At 41.8% G+C, this 26,876-nt stretch overlaps 1 protein-coding gene across 1 annotated transcript in view; it reads right to left on the bottom strand.

The window, feature by feature from the left end:
- The window catches only part of mtbp (MDM2 binding protein), a 54,675-nt gene extending 31,736 nt beyond the window's left edge, over positions 1–22,939 (bottom strand). Inside the window, exons 1-12 of the mRNA XM_015949073.3 lie at positions 22,785–22,939; positions 21,937–22,020; positions 21,778–21,851; positions 20,635–20,786; positions 20,366–20,424; positions 17,906–18,050; positions 17,414–17,528; positions 13,349–13,459; positions 3,090–3,184; positions 1,049–1,115; positions 844–961; positions 382–558 (exon numbers count right to left, since the gene is read on the bottom strand). Coding sequence (XP_015804559.3) covers positions 382–558; positions 844–961; positions 1,049–1,115; positions 3,090–3,184; positions 13,349–13,459; positions 17,414–17,528; positions 17,906–18,050; positions 20,366–20,424; positions 20,635–20,786; positions 21,778–21,851; positions 21,937–22,020; positions 22,785–22,851 — 1,264 coding nt within the window. The 5' untranslated portion in view covers positions 22,852–22,939. The remainder of the gene's footprint in view (positions 1–381; positions 559–843; positions 962–1,048; positions 1,116–3,089; positions 3,185–13,348; positions 13,460–17,413; positions 17,529–17,905; positions 18,051–20,365; positions 20,425–20,634; positions 20,787–21,777; positions 21,852–21,936; positions 22,021–22,784) is intronic.
- Between the last annotated feature and the right edge of the window lie 3,937 nt (positions 22,940–26,876).

The following is a 26,876-nucleotide window of genomic DNA, read 5'->3' as shown; positions in this document are numbered from 1 at the left end:
GTTTCTAGAGAGGATAAGTGCTGCAAATGTAGAGCTCAATTATATAATAGAAAGTGTGAGTGAATGACTGAACGAGGAACACGTTTTAAAGAGCACTGGAGAATTAGATATGGTTAAAAAGGTGTTACGTAAGCGTGGACCGTTAGCTCATTGTGGTGAAACTGAATTAAACCGGCGCAGTCTTTTTTTGCCTCAACACCCCTGGGACCCATCTTTAGTAGTTTTGCAAACAGGGACTACTAAATCCTATTTAAGTTGATCACAAATCAAACATAAAAGCAAGTGCAGACAGCTATCGCCAATGTTCCACCCAAAATCAGGCTGTGAAGGAAAACAACAGCCCCTACACCAGCAAGACAGCAGAGATAAACACAAAAATACCTGATGAGAGAGGCTTCTTGCTCAGCAAGTCAGAGACGGTTGCCATAGCAGCTGCTCCATTAAGTTGACCGTAAGAGTGCATCATCCTGACCCTGCAGGCTTCAGAACCGGCATCATCAGAGCCCTGGACCAACAGGAAGTAGACTGCACTCTCACCTTTCACATCGACATCTGGCACTACAGGAAAAGGCAGCAAAGTGGGAAATTTCATAAAGAACGCCTCTGGTGGAGAACTTTCTCATCATTGATGAAATTATCCACCGCTGTCGGGAAGCTTCTCATTCATTCCTATTTGTTAAATTTGGACATTTAAACGTACAACATACCTAAAACAAAAGTTTATAATCATCTGTCACATTTTACTGTTTTTTATTCATTCTCAACAAAATGCATCATTCAGTGTATTTGTTGATGTGTCACATCTCTGTTGCTTCACAAGGGCAAAAGCCTGAAAAGACAAACCAAGAATGGACTTTGGTCTCCTGGACAAAGTCTCTTTCCAGCGTTGGGAGCTTAGTTGGCTGCATGCAGGCTGGGCGATGGGAGTGACTATACAGGACAGGCTGAACAAAGCTCCAACCTGAAGACGCATGAAAAAGCCTCATTTCATTTATTCACACTTACCGGGGGTGTATGAAGTGTGTAAGAGCACAACAGTGAGCTGTACCTTTCCACGCAGCGACCTCAGCTGGTCCAAGAGAAGTTTAGCCTTGTTGGACTTCCCAGACAGGTCTCTTTTGTTAATTGTAAAGGAACAATATCATATCATGTATGTGCACATGTCTAATTCTGTTTCAGTGAATTATTATAACAAGTCAGTGAGCTCACACGAAACATTAAACAAAAAGTGTACAAATTACTTTAAAGGGGCCATATGATGGAAAAATACACTTTTTAGCTAAATATTGCTGTTTCGTCATGAATAATACCCTCAAACCTGTTTTTAGCAGCATTCGTGCTTTTTCCTGTCTCAGCTGCAAAGTTTTTATTTTATTTTGAAATCTCTGAAACAGCCTGCATTAACTTTTTTAATGCATAAGTTGTACGTCAGGCCTTGCTCCTCCCCAGAAGCTAGCCTCTGGTCTGAAACCTGTCTCCCCTGGCCAGCTCAGGCTACGTGGCTTAGGTGACTAGTGTCATGTAACAGACTTGGTAGTCTAGTGCTGTGTGTAGGTTCCCATCCCGGTCTCAGACGTAACTTTTTTCTTCTTTTTTTTTTTCAATCTTTTAGTGGTACACTGTTTAAAATCTTTATTTTATTTATTTATTTAGGACAGTGAACATTAATGAACAAAAACATACCTTTGTACAGACTGTAAATGAGCCAGATTATAGCATAACTGCTCACTTTCCTCTGTAGTCCATAATCCACAAAATATAAGGACTAATAAACAGACAGAGAATATACTAATACATATAATCCGTATACTAATATACGGACAGAGAATTCTGTTGTTGTGTCCTTGGGCAAGAGACTTAACCCCACCTTGCCTGCTGCGGGTGGTCGGAGGGACAGGTGGCGCCTGCTCGGCAGCCTCACCTCCGTCGGTGTGCCCCAGGGCAGCTGTGGCTACAAAATAGCTCATCACTACCAGGGTATGAATGTGTGTGAGAATGGATTAATGATCACTGTAGTGTAAAGCACTTTGGAGTCCTCTGACTCTGAAAGGCGCTAGCTATACAGGCGCAGGTCATTCATCATTTAATAAGGTGTTTTTTTTGCATTGTTTGTTTATTAAGCCAGTGTGAGACCATGTAAGGGGAGTAAGGGTGGGACAAAATACAGACTTGGCAAACTATTGTGATATTTATACTCACGAACGTGTACCAGTATGCGCTTTCCCCATTTCAGTTTTTTAACCACTACCACAGATTTCCATTAGGGGGCGCTCATCATGAGAATGAACTAAAACATTTGTGATATCGTACCACGAGACATGCAACACGAATCGCATCGTATCGTGAGATACCCTGAGGTTCCTAGCCGTAGCGGTGAGCAGAGAAATCAGCTAAAAAGCTGCTTGGAAATGACCAAATTCAAAGATCTTTAGAGACACAAAATATTTTGCAGAAAATAATCAATAAAACTAAAAATACAAAAACATGAAATGTGCTTCAGCTGGCTAAATAAATTAGTGACGACACCACCGAGAGCCGAACCCACATCAGCACATGGTAAAAATGAGTTTACCACTGGACTACTATAACCTAAAAAGTAGCTAACTCACCCAAGACGCCGTTGTAGGCACTTTTTGTTGGAGCGGGCGTGGGAGGAGTTTTATTAAACAAAGCATTTTGTTTTCGCTTCTAAATTCAGGCTGATGAAAATCATTTGTTTTTATCGAAGGTTTAAAATAGAATCATCTGGAACATTTCAAGACCTTAAACTAAAATAGGTCCTTTGAGCTTTTGGTTTTTCTTAAATACACAAAAATGAAAGATAATGGCTGTTCTAATAAAAGTATTAGAATTCATTGATGGGATGCACAACATGTGGTCAAATCTTAAAAAACAACATGAGGAATTTTATTAGGACTTAGATCTTGTGAATGAAGCTGAAACGTGTAAACCCTTACCTTGATTCAAGTCCTGATTATAACAAATGTTTAAACAAAACTATTAAAATAAAAGATGGTGTTTGAAGTGTTAACATGACTTCAAGATAGAGTAAGTTCTCCATTTTAAGCAAAAACACTGGATGAGGATACAGCTCAAACTGAGAGCTGGACATCAGAAAGCTGGGCAGGTCTGACAGATCAACCAGCTGGACCAAGTCTAAAAGCGGAGCGTAGTAATGGAAGACCTGCAAAACCAGAACAGAACACACAAGAAAGGAGAATCAACAAAACTCTCTCTCTCTCTCTCTCTCTCTCTCTCTCCTCTCTCTCTCTCTCTCTCTCTCTCTCTCTCTCTCTCTCTCTCTCTCTCTCTCTCTCTCTCTCTCTCTCTCTCTCTCTCTCTCTCTCTCTCTCTCTCTCTCTCTCTCTCTCTCTCTCTCTCTCTCTCTCTCTCTCTCTTCTCTCTCTCCTCTCTCTCTCTCTCTCTCTCTCTCTCTCTCTCTCTCTCTCTCTCTCTCTCTCTCTCTCTCTCTCTCTCTCTCTCTCTCTCTCTCTCTCTCTCTCTCTCTCTCTCTCTCTCTCTCTCTCTCTCTCTCTCTCTCTCTCTCTCTCTCTCTCTCTCTCTCTCTCTCTCTCTCTCTCTCTCTCTCTCTCTCTCTCTCTCTCTCTCTCTCTCTCTCTCTCTCTCTCTGAGAGAATTTATTTAGGAAAATAGAAAAAGTAAATGTACCTGTATATTAAATGTTTTGAGTAAACGCTGTTCACATCTCTCTGAGATAATTTATTTAGGAAAATAGAAAAAGTAAATGTACCTGTATATTAAATGTTTTGAGTAAACGCTGTTCACCTGAATGTGTGTGAGAATGGGTGAATTACTGATTGTGTTGTAAAGCGCCTTGGAGGGTCCCAGGACTCTAGAAAGTGCTTTATCAAATACAGGCAATTTACCATTTACAAACTTATTGTATGACTGCATGCATGTGATTTGTAATAAGAATGTTTTTAGTGTCATCATGTCTTGAAACTGTTCATTCTTCTCTATAAAAAAGAAATAATAAAAAATTAAAAATCACCATCTGCTGAAAATGCATTGGAAGGTGGATCAGTCTACGTTCCCACACCCATATATGGTCACGAGCATTGGGTAGTAGGGCTACAACGACTATTTTAATAGTCGATTAGTCACCGACTATTGAAACGATTAGTCGACTAATCGGATAATTAAGAAAAATTTCTTAAGTTTAAAGATTGCTTTAATTATGTGAATAATTATAATAAACACGAGAAAGATGGGTACTTAAATGGAAAATGCATATTTTATTGAACTTTGCTGCTGATAGGCCAATTCATACTAAAAGTAAATAAAATGCCCTGTCTAACACCAATTACGCACAGTGCCCAGTCAGAATAGACATAAATGCAAAAATAAAATTAAAATACTTTTGTCAGGCACAGTCGGGCGTAACATTAAATCTCTCTTTTTGAAAAGTGAAAATACGTTTAAAAACGTACATCCAAAAGAAACCGTATCGGCTTTTGTGTTATTTAAATCTTACTGAGGTGAATCAGACTCCGTTTCATACAAATATCCGACGTGCTTTCTCGTTAAGTGTTCATGCATCACCGAGGTGCTGCCGTGATACACATGGACTGCTTTGCAAATAATGCAGGTAATCTTTTTATTCGCCAAATCCAGGCTAGAATGCTCCCAAACTTTTGATGTTTTGGTACGCATTGCTGCTGTGTTGGACGCTGCCATTTCTGTCAGTTGGCGCTCAGCAGAGAAGCTATTGCGCATGTGCAACTCTCGGCAGAGATTGTAATGAAGTGAAATGCCTCACTCGGTCGGAAAAAACACGTCTGGCGACAACGTCAACAACGAAATTCATTGTCGACTATTTCTATTGTCGATATTTGTCGACAACATCGACGAATCGTTGCAGCCCTATTGGGTGGTGACCAAAAGAACGAGTTTTCTCTGCAGGGTTGCTGGCACTCCTTTTGAGATAAGATGAGAAGCTTGGTCATCCGGGAGTGGCTTGGAGTAGACCCGCTGCACCTCCACATCAAGAGGACCCAGTTGAGGTGGCTCGAGCATCTGGTTAGCAGGGATGGGAATTATGCCATCAACAAGTCAACTCCATGCCGTGATTTTGTTCTGCTCAGCAACTGAACAAGGTGCATTCACTGTGCTGATGAAAATCACCTGGTTTAGTTGCTGAACTGAAGAAAAACACGGCATGAAGAGGACGTGTTGATGCCACAATTCCCCATCTCCGCTGGTTAGGATGCCTCCATGTTGAAGTTTTTAAGACACATCCAAATGGGAGGAGACCTAAAGGTAGACCCAGGACACACTGAAGGATCTATGTATCTCAGCTGGCCAGGGAACACCTTAGGATTTCTCCTGGCAGTGTTGGCCTAAAGCCTGATTTATGCTTCTCCGTCTACGTCAGTGCGGAGACACGCAACGTCCTTGCGTAGGGCTCCGGCAGGCACGCAAGTACGTACGGAGTCGAGCCCACTTTTTTAAACATCCGTCGAACGAGACGGATTACGCAAGCTTGTGATTGGTCAGGACGCCTCTGTTGTTTACAGCGCCGCCATTGCAAAGAGAGCCGAGGATAACTAGTGGCAGACACGGAGAAGCTTGAAGAATACCTCGCGAAAAAACTCTAAAAATATGAACGTTTCATCCTCCCATGACTGGAGGAATGAAAAGATGCGCAGCAAGCGTTTTATTTGTGGACGGAAATGACAGGAAACCTGGGTTTAGAGGTGGGGAGCGCATGAGAGAAATATGTCCGTGTTAAAAGTCTCTTATATACACAAAAAACACATATATAAACACACTATCTTGGACCGATACATGGCAGGATGCCACAGAACAGCGCTACGCCCTCTGTTGTGCTGCCGGGCAATTGCTTTGCAACACTCCCCAGGAGACAGAGAAGTAAAAGAGCAAAACGCTTCCGTCAATCCGTGCGTGTCTGTCCCTTGCGGAGCTGACGGAGAAGCATAAACCAGGCTTAAGTGGCTGGGAGAGGAAAGCCAGGTTTTCTAAGGGCTGCTGGCCTAGCGACCTGACTCCGGATAAGCAGAAGATGATTGATGGATAGATGGACTGATTTACATGTTCTTTTAGGTGTTTGAGGTTTCTCTGGTGCTTTTTTAAAACAAAAGTTATCTGCAGTCATTTATCCCAGCAGGTGTTGAGATGTGATAGTTGGTTGTCGTCAGTGTGTTGTTGTTTTTTTCCTTCATTTTATGCCAAAACAATCATTGCCATCTGCTTCTCTGTACAGGAGTCTGATGAGATCACACACAGTTCCCGTCTCGTTCTCCGTGGACAAGCAAATGAGTCGAAACACAAACACACACCTGAATGACAGAGCAGTTTTAACTCATTAATGAGCATGCATTCAGGCTCACGCACAGAGAGAGAGCACAAACACATAACGCAGACAATAAAAAAGATAAACTATACACGTGGGGCAATTTAAAATTCAGTATTATGGTTATTAATGTCTAAAGAGCGATAATTCCTTTCATGCCTTTAATGTCAGAAGTCCAACAAACTGTGTTTGTTGCTCATCTCATTAATCTGAGTGAAGACCGTCTGTGTGTGTTATTGTGCAGCACACATGAGCCTGTAAATCCTCCTGTGAGGTTTTAATTCTGTGCTTAATAATCTACATAAGAAAAGCCATTACTGAACCACAATAGGTCATTTAATAAACCTGTTAAATGACAGGCAAAAACAATGCTGTACACAAAACATTAAAATAATCGATTAGACAGAGCCAATCACTTCTATTTCTTTTGTGAAGGCAGCTACACTGAATCATATTGGCAGGATCTGAAGAATTGTATGGAGAAGATTCTGAAGGTGGAAGTTCCGTTTGCATTAAATTTCCTGTACATAAGAAGAGGGAACAAAATATTAAAGAGTTCAGGAGACAAATACAGGTGCTTCTAAAAAAATGTGCATATTGTGATAAAGTTCATTATTGTCTGTAATGCACTGATAAACATTAGACTTTCATATATATTAGATTCATTACACACAACTGAAGTAGTTCAAGCCTTTTATTGTTTCTAATATTGATGATTTTGGCATACAGCTCATGAAAACCCAAAATTTCGATCTCTAAAAATTTGCATATCATGAAAATGTTCTCTAAACGAGCTATTAACCTAATAATCTGAATCAACTAATTAACTCTAAACACCTGCAAAAGATTCCTGAGGCTTTTAAAAACTTCCAGCCTGGTTCATTACTCAAAACTGCAATCATGGGTAAGACTGCTGACCTGACTGCTGTCCAGAAGGCCATCATTGACACCCTCAAGCAAGAGGGTAAGACACAGAAAGAAATTTCTGAATGAACAGGCTGTTCCCAGAGTGCTGTATCAAGGCACCTCAGTGGGAAGTCTGTGGGAAGGAAAAAGTGTGGCAGAAAACGTTGCACAACGAGAAGAGGTGACCGGGCCCTGAGGAAGATTGTGGAGAAGGACCGATTCCAGACCTTGGGGGACCTGCGGAAGTAGTGGACTGAGTCTGGAGTAGAAACATCCAGAGCCACCGTGTACAGGCGTGTGCAGGAAATGGGCTACAGGTGCCGCATTCCGCAGGTCAAGCCACTTTTGAACCAGAAACAGCGGCAGAAGCGCCTGACCTGGTCTACAGAGAAGCAGCACTGGACTGTTGCTCAGTGGTCCAAAGTACTTTTTTCGGATGAAAGCAAATTTTGCATGTCATTCAGAAATCAAGGTGCCAGAGTCTGGAGGAAGACTGGGCAGAGGGAAATGTCAAAATGCCTGAAGTCCAGTGTCAAGTACCCACAGTCAGTGATGGTCTGGGGTGCCATGTCAGCTGCTGGTGTTGGTCCACTGTGTTTTATCAAGGGCAGGGTCAATGCAGCTAGCTATCAGGAGATTTCTGAGCACTTCAAGATTTCATTTTTCAGTACGACCTGGCACCTGCTCACAGTGCCAAAACCACTGCTAAATGGTTTACTGACCATGGTATTACTGTGCTCAACTGGCCTGCCAGCTCTCCTGACCTGAACCCCGTAGAGAATCTGTGGGATATTGTGAAGAGAAAGTTGAGAGACGCAAGACCCAACACTCTGGATGAGCTTAAGGTCGCTATCGAAGCATCCTGGGCCTCCATAACACCTCAGCAGTGCCACAGGCTGATTGCCTCCATGCCACGCCGCATTGAAGCAGTCATTTCTGCAAAAGGATTCTCGACCAAGTATTGAGTGCAAAACTGAACATAATTATTTGATGGTTGACTTTTTTTGTATTAAAAACACTTTTCTTTTATTGGTCGGATGAAATATGCTAATTTTTTTAGATAGGAATTTTGGGTTTTCATGAGCTGTATGCCAAAATCATCAATATTAGAAACAATAAAAGGCTTGAACTACTTCAGTTGTGTGTAATGAATCTAATATATATGAAAGTCTAATGTTTATCAGTACATTACAGAAAATAATGAACTTTATTATCACAATATGCTAATTTTTTTAGAAGGACCTGTATATGTTCATGTTGGTGGAAAGAAAAAAAATAAGCCACCACTAGAATATGGTTGAGGACAGAGGTTCCTAAGTGGGAAGATTAGGTTAAGGTGATCAGTGAAAAACTGGGTAGACATTGTCTCACCGCTGAAACCAGATAAAGCTGAGTAAAATGGTATACTGTTAACCTCTTAGTTGGTGCTACAGACTTCAAATAGTTTGCTAATGTTGAATGTGGATAAAACTCTTCAGCTAATCCAAAATGCTGCAGCTTGGGTTCTCATGAGAATAAAAACGGAGATCTCTTCTGTTTTAACTTCATTATACTGGCTCGCTGATAAATTAAGAATAGATTTTAAGATCCTCCTTCTCACATATAAAGCTCTTAATAATCAAGCGCCATCACACATCAATGATCTGATTGTTCCATATGTTCCTAACAGAACACTTTGCTCTCAGACTGCAGGTTTACTGGTGGTTCCTGGAATATCTACAAATATGATGGGAGGCAGATCTTTTTGTCATCAGGCTCCTTTCTTGTGGAACAAACTCCCAGCTTTAGTCCATGAGGCTGACATTTTGTCTACTTTTAAAACTAAGCTTACATTTTTTTTGATAGGGCCTATGGTTAAATTCTGATGAGAGCCCAGGTGTGGATGAGTGGGGGAATAGAGGGAGGTGGAGTGTACAGTAGAGAATACAGTCGGTAAAGACGTTTCTCCTTGCCCCCCACATTCCTCCTGCTAAAAGGCTAGGTTATCCTGAGTTATCTCTGTAGTTATGCTGCTATAGCCTTAAGACTGCTGGAGGACACACTGACCACTTTCCACACTCTGCTCCTTTCTTCAACCACTACTCTCTAATTGCATTATTTCCTGTTAATTCAGCTGTCAAATGTTCCCTCTAAAGCTGGGCGGACACTGTGTGACTTTTTCACTCGTAGCACTCAGCTTCAGCTCAAACTGTACGACTTCCTCGCAGAGCAGGTCTCACGAGTCATGTGCTCACACTGTACGACCCAGTTCTCAGATGCGACCTGACTGCTCACACTGTACGTCTGGTAGAAACACGTCGGACCTAAAATATGCTAAAAATAGCAGTTTTTACACAACACGTCAGACTTTTGTCTTGTGTTGCCTGTTGTCCTTCGGGAGTGCTGCAGGAGGACACACAGGGATTTATGGGGGTTGGATGAGGAAAACGAAATAAAGAAAGTAAATCTGTGTTTTGTGACCAGTTTAATTTGACATGAACATGACAAACACGCTTTCTTGACAATCTTTGTCATTGTGTGTAAAAGATGTGTAGAAATAAAAATGAACAACGTGTGTCATTAGGGAAATAGCGGGTGAGCTGTGTTGACGCATGATTACGCATGCGCCGTGAGCGGTTCTGGTACTTTTTGGGTCACAGTCGCTCGCTGCGCCGCTTCAACCCTCACGAGGAACGAGCAAAACATCAAACACCCCAGAAGTCCGTGCGAGCTCACGATTGCTGATCGGTAGCTGGCCACCTGGTGTTAATCGCCTCTCGTAACCCCCTGTACACTACACGACACTCAGCGCAAAACGCGCCCCGATCTTGTGTATTCTCGCACGAGTGGAAAATCGGCTCAAAAAAGTGAAAAAGTCGCACAGTGTACGCCCGGCTTAAGTGTTTTTCTCCCCAGAAGAAGCTACACTGGCGTTCTGCTGAGCTGTGATGGCCTCCTGGTGGGCGGCACACTGTTGCCAACCACTAAACATTCTCCCTCTCCTAATATTAACATTTTACTTTCTTCAACATAAAATGTGCTACTACTAGTTCATCTGTTGAATTAATTATAAATTCCCTCAGATAAAGACAAGATGCAGTAAGTTTATATCTTACTAAATAGAATATCTCACAATGTATACAGCTATAGGAAAACTAATTGTGTGTGTGTGTGTGTGTGTGTGTGTGTGTGTGTGTGTGTGTGTGTGTGTGTGTGTGTGTGTGTGTGTGTGTGTGTGTGTGTGTGTGTGTGTGTGCTCTGTCTTCTCGATCCCCAGTGAGTCATGGAGGATGGCTGCTTATACTGAGCCAGGATCCTCTGGAGGTGTCTTCTTGTTAAAAGGGAGTTTTCCTCTCCACTGTCGCAACATGCTTGCTTAGTATGAGGATTGCTGTGAAGACTTTGACACTAGTCAGTGACTTGATGCAGTCAGCTGGTTCCTTATATAGGAAACTGTAATCCAATTGGCATAATGAACTGAACTCATCTGGAATGTTTTATTTTGTGAAGTGCCTCGAGACAACTCTTGTGATTTGGCTCTATATGACTAAACTGAATTAAGGATATTTTTATTTACTTGATTTCTTTATTATTTGTTCTTCTTTCCTTTTTAATAAGTTGAAAGAATTATGTCAGAAGTGTTAGAAATTACAAAAAGAACTGGAAAATCAGAGGCAGCAATGGAACCTGGTTTTATTTCTGAAGTTACTGTGATTATTTAGGATGGGGCATGACACTAAGGTGGTTTAAGTCCATTTCCAGTACAGAAAACTTGTGCATACCTTTTGTACTTTGATTTTTATTTATTTTTTTGGCTATATGATATTCTAACAAGTGTATGTTGTGGATGAGCATAAAAAATAAATAATATAAAGTTGCAATATAAAGCCTGGCAAAATTATTTTCTTGTGCTTTTTACATTTCTGTTTTATACATTTGTACCAAACTCACAGGGCTGTAGGTTCAAACATGTGCCTGCACCAGTATGACCCGGTAGCTAACTTAAATGTTTCTAAAAGGGGAAATCATACAAAATTAAATCACCATGCGTGAGTACGACTGTGGATGTTTGGAGTTTTACTCATTTTCAGTTTCTCTTTTGTTTCATTAAACTCATTGGCCAACATTATGGTACCCAGAAATACTAGCTGTACCTACATTTTAGACCTTTTAGCTCTATAATAGGATTAGTACATTCTTCAAACTTCTTCTCCATTGAACTCTGTTTAAGTCGTCTGCCTCCTTGTGGAACGTCTAAGCACTGCAGGAGGTAAGTGCCAATCATCTTTAATTAATACTGTTTAATACTGTTTTTTTTCCTTCATCTGTAAGTGTAATAATGTTTTAAAAGGAAATGTACAATCAGAATAAACATGTATTTATTTATTTTCCTCATTCAATGCTTTCAATAGTTATACAATTGCTTTCTTGATATTGCCAATAAATAGATCAATCTTTTTAGGAAAAAAAAGTTTCCAATAGTCACATGTCAAGCTTTAAAGAGTCAAATAAATTACTTAAAAATATATTTTTGGATGGTTAGGGTTGTGTAAATTTAGCCACTGTAACGCTCAACCTGAACACTATAAAAGTTGTTCTGGCCAGTTTAACATTTACACTAGGGATGAGCCGGATACTCGTTGACGAATATCCGGTACGGATAAAGCATTTTTGACGAATACGAGCATGAAACGAGTAAAACGGGTCAATATCTGTAATCGTGCTGAAGGAAAATCTTCATTGGGTAACTGACTGTCTTCACGCTCTGTGATTGGCCAGTCACATAGAGCGCCCGCCCCTCCCCACACACAAAACTCTGCAGCCGGCCGGGAGCGCAGTCCGTCCTGTTCATCCACGCACACACACAGACAGTAACGGATATCGCTGTGATTGCTTCACTGTTTCTCACGTTTCTTCAGTTTTCCCTAGGTTTTCTTCAGCTCGCCTCTTTTTCGGTTGAATATTTAAAGTGACTTTTTTCGTAACTTACATGGTGAGTTTGACAAGGCGGAGCTGACGTGCTGAGTCACTACCTCCGCTCCGGTCTGGTTTTTTTTTTATTTTTTTGAAATCTCTCTCACTCACTCACTCACTCACACAAATCAACATTGTTTTGTTTAACTTTGTGTGGGAAAATACCAAGAATGTTAAGAAAAAAATCTGTTTAATCAAATTAAAATTAAAAAAAAATATATATATAAAGTTGTGTCTGGTTCTAGCATTTCATATTTCCTAGTTCCTACTGCATGAGTCCAGATGTATTAATCCATGCACTCAAATATTAATGTTCTGATTTTATTGAAACACTTGTTCTGTAATAGTTCCTTTACTATTGTGATCAAAAATATTTAATCTCAATTCTGAGGCTGCTCTGTAAATAGTTTTCAAATAAACAATACACATAACAACTTCTGATCAATCCATATCAATTTCAGACTTAAAATAATATATTGATGTAAACCACGCCCACTTCCGGGTTATGCCACGCCCATTCCGAGTACAGATACAGATACAGATAATTTAGTTGGTTGAACAGATACAGATACAGATACAGATAGTGGTGTACTCGCTCATCCCTAATTTACACTAAAGATTATTTAGTTAGCCCTACTGATTTAATGGATGGTCTCAGGTTTGATTAAAGGACCAACAGGAGATGAACCTGCATAAACCTCATTTTATTGAACAGATGGGAGGTAAAATGAGGGCAACTGAGGTTAAAGAAACACAAAAAACCCTCAGCTACTCTCTACTCATCCCATCAATCAAAACATCCCATTGAGATTACCTCTATTATAACCTGGTTTTGAAGCTAAACAATCCCAAAGATTGCTTCATTTCAAGCCATCCACACAGACAATCCTTGGATTAAGTGCAGACCCTACAGCACTGTGGCAGAAGACTCCGTTTACCATTTGGGGTACAAATCTCTATCAGTGAGAACTAAAGGGAAAAGGTGTTAGACCCTACAGATAAAAACAAAATAGCGACTAATTCTGATTAAAGCTTCATTATGCAGCCACAGCCTCAAGTCAGTGCGTTCAATTACCCCAAATTGACGTTGGTGTTAGTGGTTAAACCCAACAAAGGGTTTAGCAGTACAGAACGTCTGGTGTGAGGGAGCCTTACCTCAGAGTTTAGTGTGTGATCTGCGGTGGTGTACAGAGCCTGCAAGGGACTTGGTTCTGATTGCGGATGAGCACGCAGAGAAAAGCCATCAAACCGGAGCTCTGATGCACACTGACACACACCCACAGAGAGAAACACGAGTTAGAAAACATCCAGTCTCGCTCTCTGCAGAATGAAGTAAATGCATGCTGGCCAAACCTTGAAAATAACATTTTCTTAGCAACTTGGGACTTTTTGTCGCAATAACCGACATCTTGAATGCGGATGGCTTAGTCGTGGCTGTGCATCCTTTTTTGTGAGTTTCATCAAAATACATGTGTGGCGTTAGCTATGATGCCAAAAAAACAGGGTTGACTTAATGGCTATTTGGTTTAACCCTTAAATGGTGTTAGTAGATCAAAGAAAGAGATCTTAAAGTCCATCTACACCACATATGTCAGACTCAAGGCCCGCGGGCCAGATGCGGCCCGCGGAGCATTTTTATGTGGCCCGCGAGATAAATATCAAAAATATATTAAAACTGGCCCGCTGGCCAATTTTACCGCAAAGACTTCAACTCCCATGATGTTTTGCGGCGTCAGCGCGGAGGCGACGCGCCCCCTCCTTGGTTTTTTCCAGCCCGAGGCAGTCAGGGGTAGTTGGGCGTCTGCAGCCCCGCTGTCTCGGACAAACTACACTCCTCTCACTCAGCGCCGAGTTCACTCAGCTGTTTTCTGACATTGAAGCCCAGAAACGGAGATTCTAGCCGCTCAGTAATGTGTTCACGACTTAAAGAGGAAGTTTTCCAACTAACGTCCGGACAGAGCTGATGTAACTCCAGCGAGCAGCGACGCGCTCAAACCAGCATGACTCTTTGGCTGCTGTCGTGTTTCCTCCCCGACACACAACAACGTGGTCAAGCTGCTCAGACATGTTCATCAGCACAAACCTATGTGAGCACCTGTTGTCATCTAATGTTGTCAATATTATGATGAAGATGAACAAAACAACAGGAGTCTCCTCCTCAGCTCAGATCAATCCCATGATGCAGGTATCTGGCTGGAACAGGTGAGCATCACAGTAAACCAGTGGAGCAAACTGAGCTTTAAATATGTTGGTTTTATGCTCTTTTTCTGCTCCAAAACATGAAAGTTAACAGGTGAGATGTTGCATTTTCATTTAAGATAAAATTATATTTTATTTTGTTGTTGGCCCGTGAGAAAAGATTTAACCTACAGTAAACAGGAAGTGGAAAGGCTGCAGATAGATGAATAGAATAGAAAATCCCTTTATTGTTCCTCAGTGGGGAAAGCTAGATGTCACAGCAGCGATGACACTTATTACAGGAGAAAAAAAGGAGAATAAAAAATAAGAAAAATGAACAAACAAGAAAACATAAATCCTGAATAGATTTTAAAAATGCTGAATATACCACAAGTAATGAATACCACTGATGCCTTTTATTTAAAACGGACTTGCTCGTGTGTAATTTGGTTATTCCACATTCAGTGTTAATGCAGACACAAGTTTGTTTCCAAATTTAAAGGTTCAAAATTGCATACATGTTGATAAATAAAATGTGCAAATTTGCCGTCACTTTTTCAAAAAATATTAAGTTTGGCCCTCGACTCTATCCCAGAGTCTCATTTCGGCCCCGTGTGAGTTTGAGTTTGACACCCCTGCTCTAGTGGCTCAAGGGACAATGTACTAAGAGACGAGCATGAACACAAAAACATAGTTGCCCATCTTTGAACTTTCTGTAGCAGGCAACAATAAACTGTCTGATATCTTCTGTTAGATGGAAAATAATCCTGCTATGCTGCTGTCCCATGGGTGTATAAATGCAGGTACTTAATAGATAAGTACACAAAAATTAGCTGCATTACATGACAATGATAAGGGTCTCATTTTAAGACGAGCTTGTACTCGTTCGGGAGTGCTTCTTTGTTCCACCTCCCCAGCTGGGAACCTTTTACCAGCTGACAGCTGGAGCAGACTTTCTTCTGAAGGCAGCTGCTCAGAAAAGGTCATTTTCATGAAGGAGAAGTTGGATGCTTGCCTCAGCATACTCACATCAAAACAGAGAGCAGGAAGGGCTGAAGAAAAAAATTAGTATCCAAGCAATCGTGTATCTGGTTAACATGAATATAGATACGCACCAATCAGCCTGAAGGACGAATAAAGAGTTGCTACAACTCAATGTGGTGAAATATTATTCAGCGTTTTATGCTGCCTCCGTTTTTAATCAATTATATTATTATGGTGCTCTTAAAGCGACTTTACGGAGTTTAGAATTTTTATGCTCACGATTGCCCCCTCAGGCCAAAAGCGTAACGGCAGCTTCAATAGTAGGCTCGTGCACGAGGCGCGCATGCTGTACGTGCACACTCCTTAACGAAAATAACAGCTGAGAGTCCCATGTGTGTGTGTGTGTGTGTGTGTGTGTGTGTGTGTGTGTCGGAGGACAGGAGAACGCACAGCTAATTAATTAAATAATTTGGTTATAGGGATATGATTTTCTACATCTGTTTATTTTTATTTTTACTAATATGATTATTTTTTATCTGACAGCATTTATTTAACAGCACTTGGGACATAAATATGGCACGGGCCTGAGAGGATCGGACCTCAGACATGTTATTCACACACATGCTTCAGCACATTAAAACATTCAGCTGAAACGTTTGATGGTAGTAATCGTGCCAAAACGGGCATGCCCAGACCAGGCAGAGGCAGCTCTGCCATGGTAATGTAGACAGCTCAAAGATATTTCCCAAGACCCCTCAGTGACCCGAGGGCAAGCGCTCCAAACTCATTCAGCAGCAGAGACAGACTGGTCCCCAAGGGAAAATGTGTGGACATTTGTCTTTTAGCTCTGAATGCTCTGCAGGAGTCATGTGGAACGAAAAGGGAAGCATGAAAATAAAACCTGATACTCTAATCAAGTTAGAAATTCAGAATTATTTCTGTTATTCAGCTCTTCTAAATCAATTAGGTCTGATGCAACTTTTCTGTTTTCGTGTCTGGACGGTGTCACAGGTCAGAACTTATTAAAATAAACACAGAGAACATTTAGCTAAATTCTCAAGTGCCAAATAAAGTCTGTTCTCCACGATTTTCTCCTGGTCTCCACGGCACCTGATAATGGTGAAGCCACACTAAACAAGCACATTCTAGACTATTGGAACGTAATCTCACTGATGCATGATCACAAAGTTGGGTCAAAGAGTTCTCTTTGATTAGGGCATTAGGCTTCTAATAGATATTTGATTGCTTTATCTTAAATATTTTAGTTATTGCCATCATATCACAAATAATATCAACTAGCATTCATTTAAAGGTTAAACAGAAGATGCAGAATCAACATGATGCATTAGTGCAGGAAACACTTGCACATATCGACTTGGGACAGTCCCCCTGCAGCAGGTCTCTGAGCAAAACCTGCTGACAGACTGAAACTACATCAAGTCCGAGCAGCAGCAGACTGGATCTGAGGGTGGGCTCACGGCACACACTTAAAAAGCAGGTGAACGTCCTCGCAGTAGGTTTGGGTTCACTAAGTTTTGTCATTACAGACAATTAAAAAGTGATTTACGAGGCTACAGAATGGATCCCTTTAGACAAGAAGCAGCGTGTGCAGCATTCGCCACAGGCGCTCTGATCATATGCATTAACAGATCTCGTTCAGTGCTGGGAGACTGAAAATGTGAGACGGATAAGTATTCTTCTGCTGCTGCTCGTGTAGTGTATATCTGCTCGGCCCTGATGGAGTGGCTCTGCTCAGCAGGCTGTCACACTGCTGCACACTCACCCTGAAGTAGATCCGAAGCCAGTCACCGCACAAGAGCAGCTCCTGAACGAGCCTTAGCTCAGAGGACAGAGAAGCTGCACGCTCTGTTGCATTTTCCCTGTTTTCAGTTTCAAATGTAAAACCTGTGATTTTCTCTGATCATTTCCAACAGAAGGTTTTTAAAGAAAAGTTATTGATGTTAACATGGTTGTCATTTTACACACCGCAGTATCTTATCTAAACTTACATCATCAGACATTTTATGGTGGAGATAGTTCAAATAAACCAAATCTGACCTTCTTCTCTCTGATGACCAGGCCTCCTCTCCACATTTCTCTGTAGTCGATGCAGCTGAGCAGGTCAGCAGGCTCGACCAGACCCGCGCTCAGGGAGGACGCGGCCTTCTGCCACCTGAAGAATTGAAAATGATTCCTTGAACTTCAGTTAACATCTGACCCGCCTAAACCTCCATTGATGATTAAATAAATAATAAAAACCTGCTGCATTGTGAACATTCTCTGGGACCTTCTGGGCATTTAGCAGGATTTTGTATGAAATTTAAACGTTAAGCTGATCATACTTTTATATCTAACTCCCTCTAGTGGTGAACGTGGGTCATTACAACCAATGCAAAATGAGATGAAAAGGCTTCAGAACAAACACGAGAAAGAAGCACAACATTTCTGGGTATCAAATAAAGAAATAAACTAATACTTGGTAAAAAATAAATAAAAAGATTTTATTTTAATTTATTGTTTACAACATAAAACAGAAAAGAGTCTCCTTACCCAGCAGTATGCTCTGTAACCACGGTGATTTTTGCAGAATGCCAGCAGGCCATGTGTTTAAGGGCTCCCAACAGAGGCAGCAGGTCTTTAACAGGCGGGGGCTGTTCACAAGGAGCCAGAAACAGAACATCCAGCAAGGCTTTACCTAGGAAGGAGGAATGGGACAGTTCACTTTGTTGTGCTGCTTTACTTTTTAACCACTTACATTAGAGAACTCCTGTATTATATGGATGATGTGAGCTACCAGTGTTTAATCAGAGACACGTTTAAAATAAGTAACCAGGTCAGGAATTATCTTCAGTGTGACTGCAGCAGAAACAGACATAGTTTTAATTTACAACCCCTTATTATAGACTAGGGATGCACCGATCAGGTTTTTTGCTGCCGATCACCGATACCGATATCAAAGAATGCTGATCACCGATCACGTGGATTGGCCAGAAATTTTCTACAACATTATAATGAGTGCTACAAACTACATAATCTGGGAATAAAGGAAATGTAACCTAATCTCAAATGGTCTGATCGGTCTGCTTTGATCTATTTTGAAAACTCCAATCAAAACCGATAGGGGCGCTATCGGCCGATTGGGATCAAATGCCGATCCATCGGTGCATCCCGATTATAGACAGCTTACAGGTGCTGGCCAGTAAATTAGAATATCATCAAAAGGTTGAAAATATTTCAGTAATTCCATTCAAAACGTGAAACTTGTACATTATATTCATGCAATGCACACAGACCAATGTATTTCCGATGTTTATTACGTTTAATTTTGATATTTATAGGTGACAACCAATGAAAACATCAAATCTGGTATCTCAGAAAATTAGAATATTCTAAAGGCCAATGAAAAAATGTTTGTTTCTCTAATGTTGGCCAACTGAAAAGAATGAACATGAAAAGAATGTGCATGTATAGCACTCAATACTTAGTCGGGGCTCCTTTTGCCTCAATAACTGCAGTAATGCGGCGTGGCATGGACTCGATCAGTCTGTGGCACTGCTCAGGTGTTATGAGAGCCCAGGTTGCTCTGATAGTCGTCTTCAGCTCCTCTGCATTGTTGGGTCTAGCGTATTGCATCCTCCGCTTCACAATACCCCATAGATTTTCTATGGGGTTAAGGTCAGGCGAGTTTGCTGGCCAATCAAGGACAGGGATACCATGGTCCTTGAACCAGGTGCTGGTGGTTTTGGCACTGTGTGCAGGTGCCAAGTCCTGTTGAAAGGTGAAGTCTGCATCCCCATAAAGTTGGTCAGCAGCAGGAAGCATGAAGTGCTCTAAAACTTCCTGGTAGACGGCTGCATTGACCCTGGACCTCAGGAAACAGAGTGGGCCAACACCGGCAGATGACATGGCACCCCACACCATCACTGACGGTGGAAACTTTACACTGGACCTCATGCAACGTGGATTCTGTGCTTCTCCGCTCTTCCTCCAGACTCTGGGTCCTTGATTTCCAAAGGAAATGCAGAACTTGCTTTCATCAGAAAACATAACTTTGGACCACTCAGCATCAGTCCAGTCCTTTTTGTCCTTGGCCCAGGCGAGACGCTTCTTGCACTGTTTCTTGTTCAAGAGTGGCTTGACACACGGAATGCGACACCTGAATCCCATGTCTTTCATGAGTCTCCTCGTGGTGGTTCTTGAAGCGCTGACTCCAGCTGCAGTCCACTCTTTGTGGATCTCCCCCACATTTTTGAATGGGTTTGTCGTCACAATTCTCTGCAGGGTGCGGTTATCCCTAGAGCTTGTACACTTTTTTCTACCACATTTTTTCCGTCCCTTCGCCTGTCTGTTAATGTGCTTGGACACAGAGCTCTGCGAACAGCCAGCTTCTTTAGCAATCACCTTTTGTGTCTTGCCCTCCTTGTGCAAGGTGTCAATGATTGTCTTTTGGACAGCTGTTAAGTCAGAAGTCTTCCCCATGATTGTGGTGCCTTCAAAACAAGACTGAGGGACCTTTTAAAGGCCTTTGCAGGTGTTTTGAGTAAATCAGCTGATTAGAGTGGCAGCAGGTGTCTTCTATATTCAGCCTTTTCAGAATATTCTAATTTTTTGAGATACCAAATTTGGAGTTTTCATTAGTTGTCACTTATGAATATCAAATTTAAATGTAATGAACATTGGAAATACATTGGTCTGTGTGCATTGCATGAATATAATGTACAAGTTTCACGTTTTGAATGGAATTACTGAAATATTTTCAACCTTTTGATGATATTCTAATTTACTGGCCAGCACCTGTATAAACATGATGTTTGCTGCTGTAAACGTCTCACTTTTGACACATGGAGACATTACACTGAGAAACGTGAAGGCTGAGCTGTGCAACGTGTGAAAACATTTCAATAACCACCACAGAACAATATGTGCTGGACTACTTTAACAGATTCATTAGAGCGAAACTAAAATCTCCTAAATAACAGGAAGTGGATGCTGTGCTTTGACCAATCCTACCTGGAGGTGGCAGCTTGTCTGACAACACATGAAGTCCTTCTGCAGCCTCATCTAGCAGCCTGTTTAACAGAGATATTCAGAATACATCGGCATAGAACCATCCCATAATTTCTTCCTCGATTACCGGTTGTCCTCGTTGTTTTACTTTTACGTGTGCGTTAAATTTAAGTCCGAGATTTGTAAGAAAATGCTTCTTATTTATTATGAAGGTACATTTATAGGAAAATGGTTCTTTACAGAAAAACAGGCCAAATACAATCAGCGCTCACTCTGTGAGTGACAGCTGCTCCTCCCTTCGATCTGCTTCCTCCTGGTTTTTCAGTGAAGTCAGACATTCCTCAACAGCCGTACACCTCTCCTCCTCCTCAGAGTCAGCTGTGTGATGACTTGTCACCAGTTCTTCCCAGTCAGAGCTGCAAAACTTGATTGAAACCAGAGTTAATTAAAAGAACTTGATTAAAATCACAAACGGATGGTCTGAATGAGGAAATATATCTGCATCTTGCTTGTACACATGATCTATGACGAATGCATCCACAACGACACCAGGTGTTTATCAAACTTCTGATCATGAATAATGCTAAAGCTACTGCTCGAGAGTTATCTACAGACAAAACGGCACAGCAGTTTCTAGAATAAAACACGTATACTGGGTTTTAAGTGGTCAAGAACAGAAACAGAGAGATTCGTAGTAAAGTGTTCCAAGTTGATTAACATTAGCTGTACAACAGCAATGGTTCGTTCACTAGATTTCTGATTATTTTATTCAGTTTTAACCAATTTATAAGAAAATAATTATCTCAAGTGTGGCTAAAACTCTGCTTGTGTTTTGAGCAACGTTTTTGCTAACTAGTATTTTCCAAAGTCATCAGGAATGTTTTCCAGTTTCCAGAGGTGTGACCAAGTCACTGCTTTGCAAGTCACAAGTCTTTCCAGTCAAGTCTCGAGTCAAGTCCAAGTCAAAGACAAACAAGTCGAGTTCAAAGTCAATGATGTGGAAGTCCAAGTCCTTAACTCTGAATTTTCAAGTCATAATCGAGTCATCTGTCAAACTTGTATTTAATGACGATGATAATAAATACATTCCAGAAATAAAGCTGATATAATAATGATTCTAAACAAAGAGCTGCTGCAGTTAGCGGTACAACATCAAACCCAGAACCAAGAATGATTCATGATTTCCGTCCATGTCGTGCCACTTTTGTGCTAAAATATCAAATATGCTCAAGTCATCATCAAGTCAACAGATGCAAGTCGATTCAATTTGCAAGTCATCGACGTTCAAGTCTGAGTCAAGTCATAAGTCTTTATAGATTTTATCAAGTCAGGTCAGAAGTCATTAAAATAATGACTCAAGTCTGACTCGAGACCAAGTCGTGTGACTCGAGTCCACACCTCTGCCAGTTTCTCACCTGTGATGCCGACTGGCAAGCCTGAACAGCAAAGTAGCACCTCGGAGGTGTCGGGCAGCCACTCAGCGAGCAGGCTGGGAAACAGGAAGACAGAGGTGAGAGGAAGTTGGTGTGAAAACAGCAGCTGTGTGAATAAAACTCAGTTAAAAGTTCTCACACCTGGAAACACAGAAAGCGGTTTGGCCGAGTCCTGAATGGACATCTCCACAAGTGTGCTGTAGACATTCTTTATTTGCGCCAAACCTGCAGACAGGGACACAGCAGTCAAAGTTTGCTCACAAACAACAGATTTATTCCATATTAAAAATAGATAAAGAACATTTATTGACTTTCTTATGAGGCAGGCACTTTATTCAGGATATAATAAATGTGCTGCTTTTCGTCAAAATGTAATCCTGACAGTAATAAAACTATTGACATCCTCAACAATTCAAACACCAAGACATGTAGCTGTAATCTGTGTGGCCATAATAAAGTATAGTGGTTTTAGAGTAATGTCAGGAGGTGTGGACTCGAGTCACATGACTTGGACTTGAGTCATTATTTTAATGACTTGTGACTTGACTTGATAAAATCTATTAAGACTTACGACTTGACTCGAGACTTGAGATTTACTTGTGACTTGCAAAGCAGTGACTTGGTCATACCTCTGGTAATGTCTGCATTTGTCTTATTGTTTCCGAGTTCATTTTAAATCAGGACAGTGTCTAAACTGTCTTTACTAATCTAGTGTTTTTGTAATTCCTGTTCTGTTTATGACACTAAAGAATCCGGTTAGCTTTAAGTGCTAAAACAACACAACTACTTTAAAAGAACCCTTCGCTACTATGATATGAGACAGGCCATAGATATTTAGGTAGGGTCAGTAAAACTGTAACTACACCTGAAAACAATGTGGCGCTAAACAAATAGCGTCATTTGCCTCTGAAGCGACTGTCCTGGCTAGCTAAGCAGCCTTAGCACAGCTAACTTTGGAAGCGCAGGACGGACTTCTTAGTAAAACTTACGTGCATCATCTTCCGTGAAGTTGTCTGACGTTTGGCAAAAGTAAATAACCAACACATAGCGGTCCATCGTGCAAAAACATCTGTAAATACTGTTTGGTGTGACGTCAATTTCCCGCCAGCTCTTCTTCTATTGTAGAAATAACTTCATGAAGTTAAACTCGCCACACCGCCCTCTAACGGACTGACCATGAACTGACACAGGTCAGCTTCCACAACCGTGTCTCTCCACTTGCGAGTGAAACTCGCAACAACTGGAAAATCCAGCAAAAGTCAAATTATTTCAGTAATTCAGCGGAGGCTGATCAACTATCTAAAGGCTCAGGAACCCTTTGCAGATGTTTTGGATTAATTAGCTGATTAGAGAGTGAATTGGGCCTGGATAATTGAACCTATTCATAGTATTCTAAGTGTTTTTTATACTAAGCAAGCATGTAGTGACAGTGGAAAATAAAAAACCCCTTTCACAGGAAGAAACCTCCAAAAGAAGCAGGCTCAGTATGATCAGTCGTCTCCCAATCATGTTTTCTTCTTAATGTTATTTGTGAAGCACTATGTGACTCTTTCTGTGCTGCATAAATAAACTAAACTAACCTGCTCACTTATATGCTCTAATTGGCTAAGACTGCAAATTTATGCTGTAATTTCATTTTCTGTAACAGATGACGCTGCGGCGCAGGACCCCGTCCAAGTTTCTTCAGATTAGCTGTTCACTGTCACAACATGCCGGTGAGGGAAGGAAGCAGGCAGGCAGGCAGGCAGGCAGGCAGGCAATCCAGAATGAGTTTATAGTCTTTAATCTTGAACACACACTGGACAATGAAACAATGAGCCACCCAGACAAAATGGACTAACAGGGTTTAAATACAGGAGGAGCTGGGACCTTGGGTGATTGGGAGACGAGAGGCAGGTGGGAGCAATTAACATGGACACAGGACTGAACAGAATGGGGAGACAGGACAGGGTGTGACATTCACTATGACCCAGAAACAATTTCAAGTTGAAATGGTAAATGGCCTGTATCTGGTGTAGCACCTTCTGGAGTCCTGGAACCCCCCAAAGGCACTTTACAATAGAATCAGTCATTCACCCATTCACTACCTGGTGGTATAAAATGATCAAAGTAAACCCACATGCATGAGGGAGAAAATGGTTGCATCACACAGAAAGGTTGCATCTTGATTTAGAACCAGCAACCTCACTGAGAGGCTACAGCACCAACACCTTTTCTACCATGCAGCAGCCCCATGCGCACCTTGTTCTTGGCGTGTGTGTTTGTTCGGTGGGACATTGGCTCTGCGGGCCTCAAGAGGCCCAGAGTGGGACCCTGCAAGGACGGACTGGCCATCTGGTGTATCGGGGGAGAGGGAGGGGAGACCGGGAGTCTGCCCCACTGATTGAGAACTACGTGCTTTAGTCACCAATTAACCTAGCTGTTTTACATGACACTGAACAAATAAGCTAGTAACTAAATGGTAAAATGGTAAATGGCCTGTATTTGATATAGCGCCTTATAGAGTCCTGGAACCCCCCAAGGCGCTTTACAACCCAATCAGTCATTCACCCATTCACACACACATTCATACACTGGTGGGGATGAGCAACGATGTAGCCACAGCTGCCCTGGGGCGCACTGACAGAGGTGAGGCTGCCGAGCACTGGTACCACCAGTTTCTCCGACCACCACCAGCAGGCAACTTGGGTTAAGTGTCTTGCCCAAGGACACAACGACAGCGACAGACTGAGCGGGGCTCGAACCTGCAACCTTCCGATTACGGGGCGAGCACTTAACTCCTGTGCCACCATCGCCCCTGTAACTACTACTACTACAGTAAGAATAATCAAGTAACAATAAAAATATCTACACTGAAACATAAAAACAATCAGTTAGAGCGACAAAAACTGTAACGTGGGCAGCAGTAGCTCAGGAGGTAGAGCGGGTTGTCCAGCGATCGGAGCGTAGTATCATTCCCAGATCCCGGCAGAGAATGCTCCTGTTGTGTCCTTGGGCAAGACACTTAATCCACCGGTGGATGATGCAATGTAGTGTAAAGCGCTTTGGAGTCCTCTAACTCTGAAAGGTGCTACACAAGTGTGGGTCATTTATAAAAGATCCCTCAAAGGACATCAGTTTTGTTGTATGACCCTACACAGAAGCGGCTTGTTTACATGGGGGAGAATACGCTAGCGTCATACAGAAAGGTTGCTGCTGGAATTTGGACCAGCAACATTGTTGTAAGGCTAAAGGGTTAACATATTCTCCACCACACAGTCCCATTTTTCCATGTGTCTGTGTGTTGGGGAGGTGTCGTCCACCAGTCTATATGTTCAGAGACTCTCTTGGTCAGCTTGCTTCCCACACCAAACCATCTGTCAGGAATCTTGGCATGACCTTTGACCCAGCTCTCACCCTGGATTCTCATGTCAGTTCTCTTGTTCGCTCTTCCTTCTTCCATCTCAGGAACATTGCTAAGCTGAGTCCCATTCTGTCCCGCTCTGAACTTGAGACAGTTCTCCACTCCTTCATCTCCTCACGCTTAGACTACTGTAACTCTCTTTTCACGTGTCTGAGCAGAACCTCCCTGAACCGTCTACAGGTGGTTCAGAATGCCTGTGCTCGGCTTCTGACCAAGTCCTCCAAACACACCCACATCACCCCGCTTCTCCTCCAGCTTCACCGGCTGCCAGTCAACTTCAGGGTTCATTTCAAGATCCTGGTTCTGGTCTATAGGGCCTTGCATGGACAAGCACCATCTTACATTGGTGATCTTCTTAGTCCCTACACCCCCAGCAGGTCCCTGAGGTCCAGTGATCAAAGCCTACTGGTTGTGCAGCACCAGGCTACAGACCAAAGGTGACAGATCATTTGCTGCTGTGGCCCCCAGACTCTGGAACTCTCTCCTCCTGAGCCTGAGATCAGTGGACTCAGTGGTCTCCTTCAAAAAGCAGCTGAAGACTCACTTGTTCAAGCTGGCTTTTGTATAACCTTCTTCACCACTCTCTCTTTATTCTGCTCTCCCCACCTATTCCACCTTCCTCAGGATCCACTGATTTCCCTCTTTCCTATTCACTCTCTCTCTTTCTTAACATTTTTTCTTTTAAATCGCAATTGCTTATTCTTGCTCATTTTAAATATATTTTTAAACATTTTCTGAATGCTTTTTTATATTTTTACAATCTTTTACATTTTTTGTTTTTGTGAAGCGCCTCATGATTTTTTATCTTGAGAGGCGCTATAGAAATGATATTTTCTTCTTCTTCTTTTTCTTCTTCTTCTTCTTCTTCTTCTTCTTCTTCTTCTTCTTCTTCTTCAGTCAGAGGAGTTGATTTTGTGTTTCCATAGATGTGCTGGAGTCATAAACTCCATGAAAGGTTCCCCTGATGTTTTCTGACTGGTTGTGGAACCTCGTCTTTGGGGCTTAAGTCTTTAGGGGAAGTGTTGTTTCCACGGAGACCTCTGTCCGTTTCCACTGAATCTAACTTTTCCGCACAGATTCCGGTCAGTGTCCAAGCCTGTGTCTATCTGACAATTGTTAGGATTTTCTGAATCCATCTTTCAGTCACAACCTCAGAGTTGCCTCCACAGATGTTTCTGGTTCCTGTGATTTAGGTTCAGAACTGAGTTGGATCTAGGAACAGAATTGTTCTTGAAGCTTCAGCTTGATTTCTAACTCCTCAGGCTGCTCCTTAACTCGTCTGATCTAGAAGGTCCAAAATTATACTATGGAGGTCGATCTCTGTTTCCTCCATAGTTCTTCTCAGCTTGTTCATAATAAAGCCTGGCCGTCTCCCTGCTTTGGATCAGCTCAGACTCCAAACCAAGTTTAATCTGTTCTTCTCCAAGCTGCTTTTCTGCAGCTCAGCAAGCTTCTTGTCTGAATCGACTATCTCAGAGTGTTTGTCCATGACATCTCTAGAGTTTTTCTTAGGGATGCAACAATACCACTTTTTTCCAAACCGATACGATACCGATACTTGGATCTGGGTGCTCGCCGATACCGATTACCAATACCGATACTTCTACCACACAAAACAATGCAATGATTTGGAACACAGATTTTATTTTCTTCTCTGCTTTCAACAGGAAAAGACTGT

This window comes from Nothobranchius furzeri, chromosome 5 (assembly GCF_043380555.1).
Source record: "Nothobranchius furzeri strain GRZ-AD chromosome 5, NfurGRZ-RIMD1, whole genome shotgun sequence".
Taxonomy (NCBI): Eukaryota; Metazoa; Chordata; class Actinopteri; order Cyprinodontiformes; family Nothobranchiidae; genus Nothobranchius; species Nothobranchius furzeri.
Note: the sequence above shows the minus strand (reverse complement) of the source record. Positions and strands in the feature narration are given on the sequence as shown.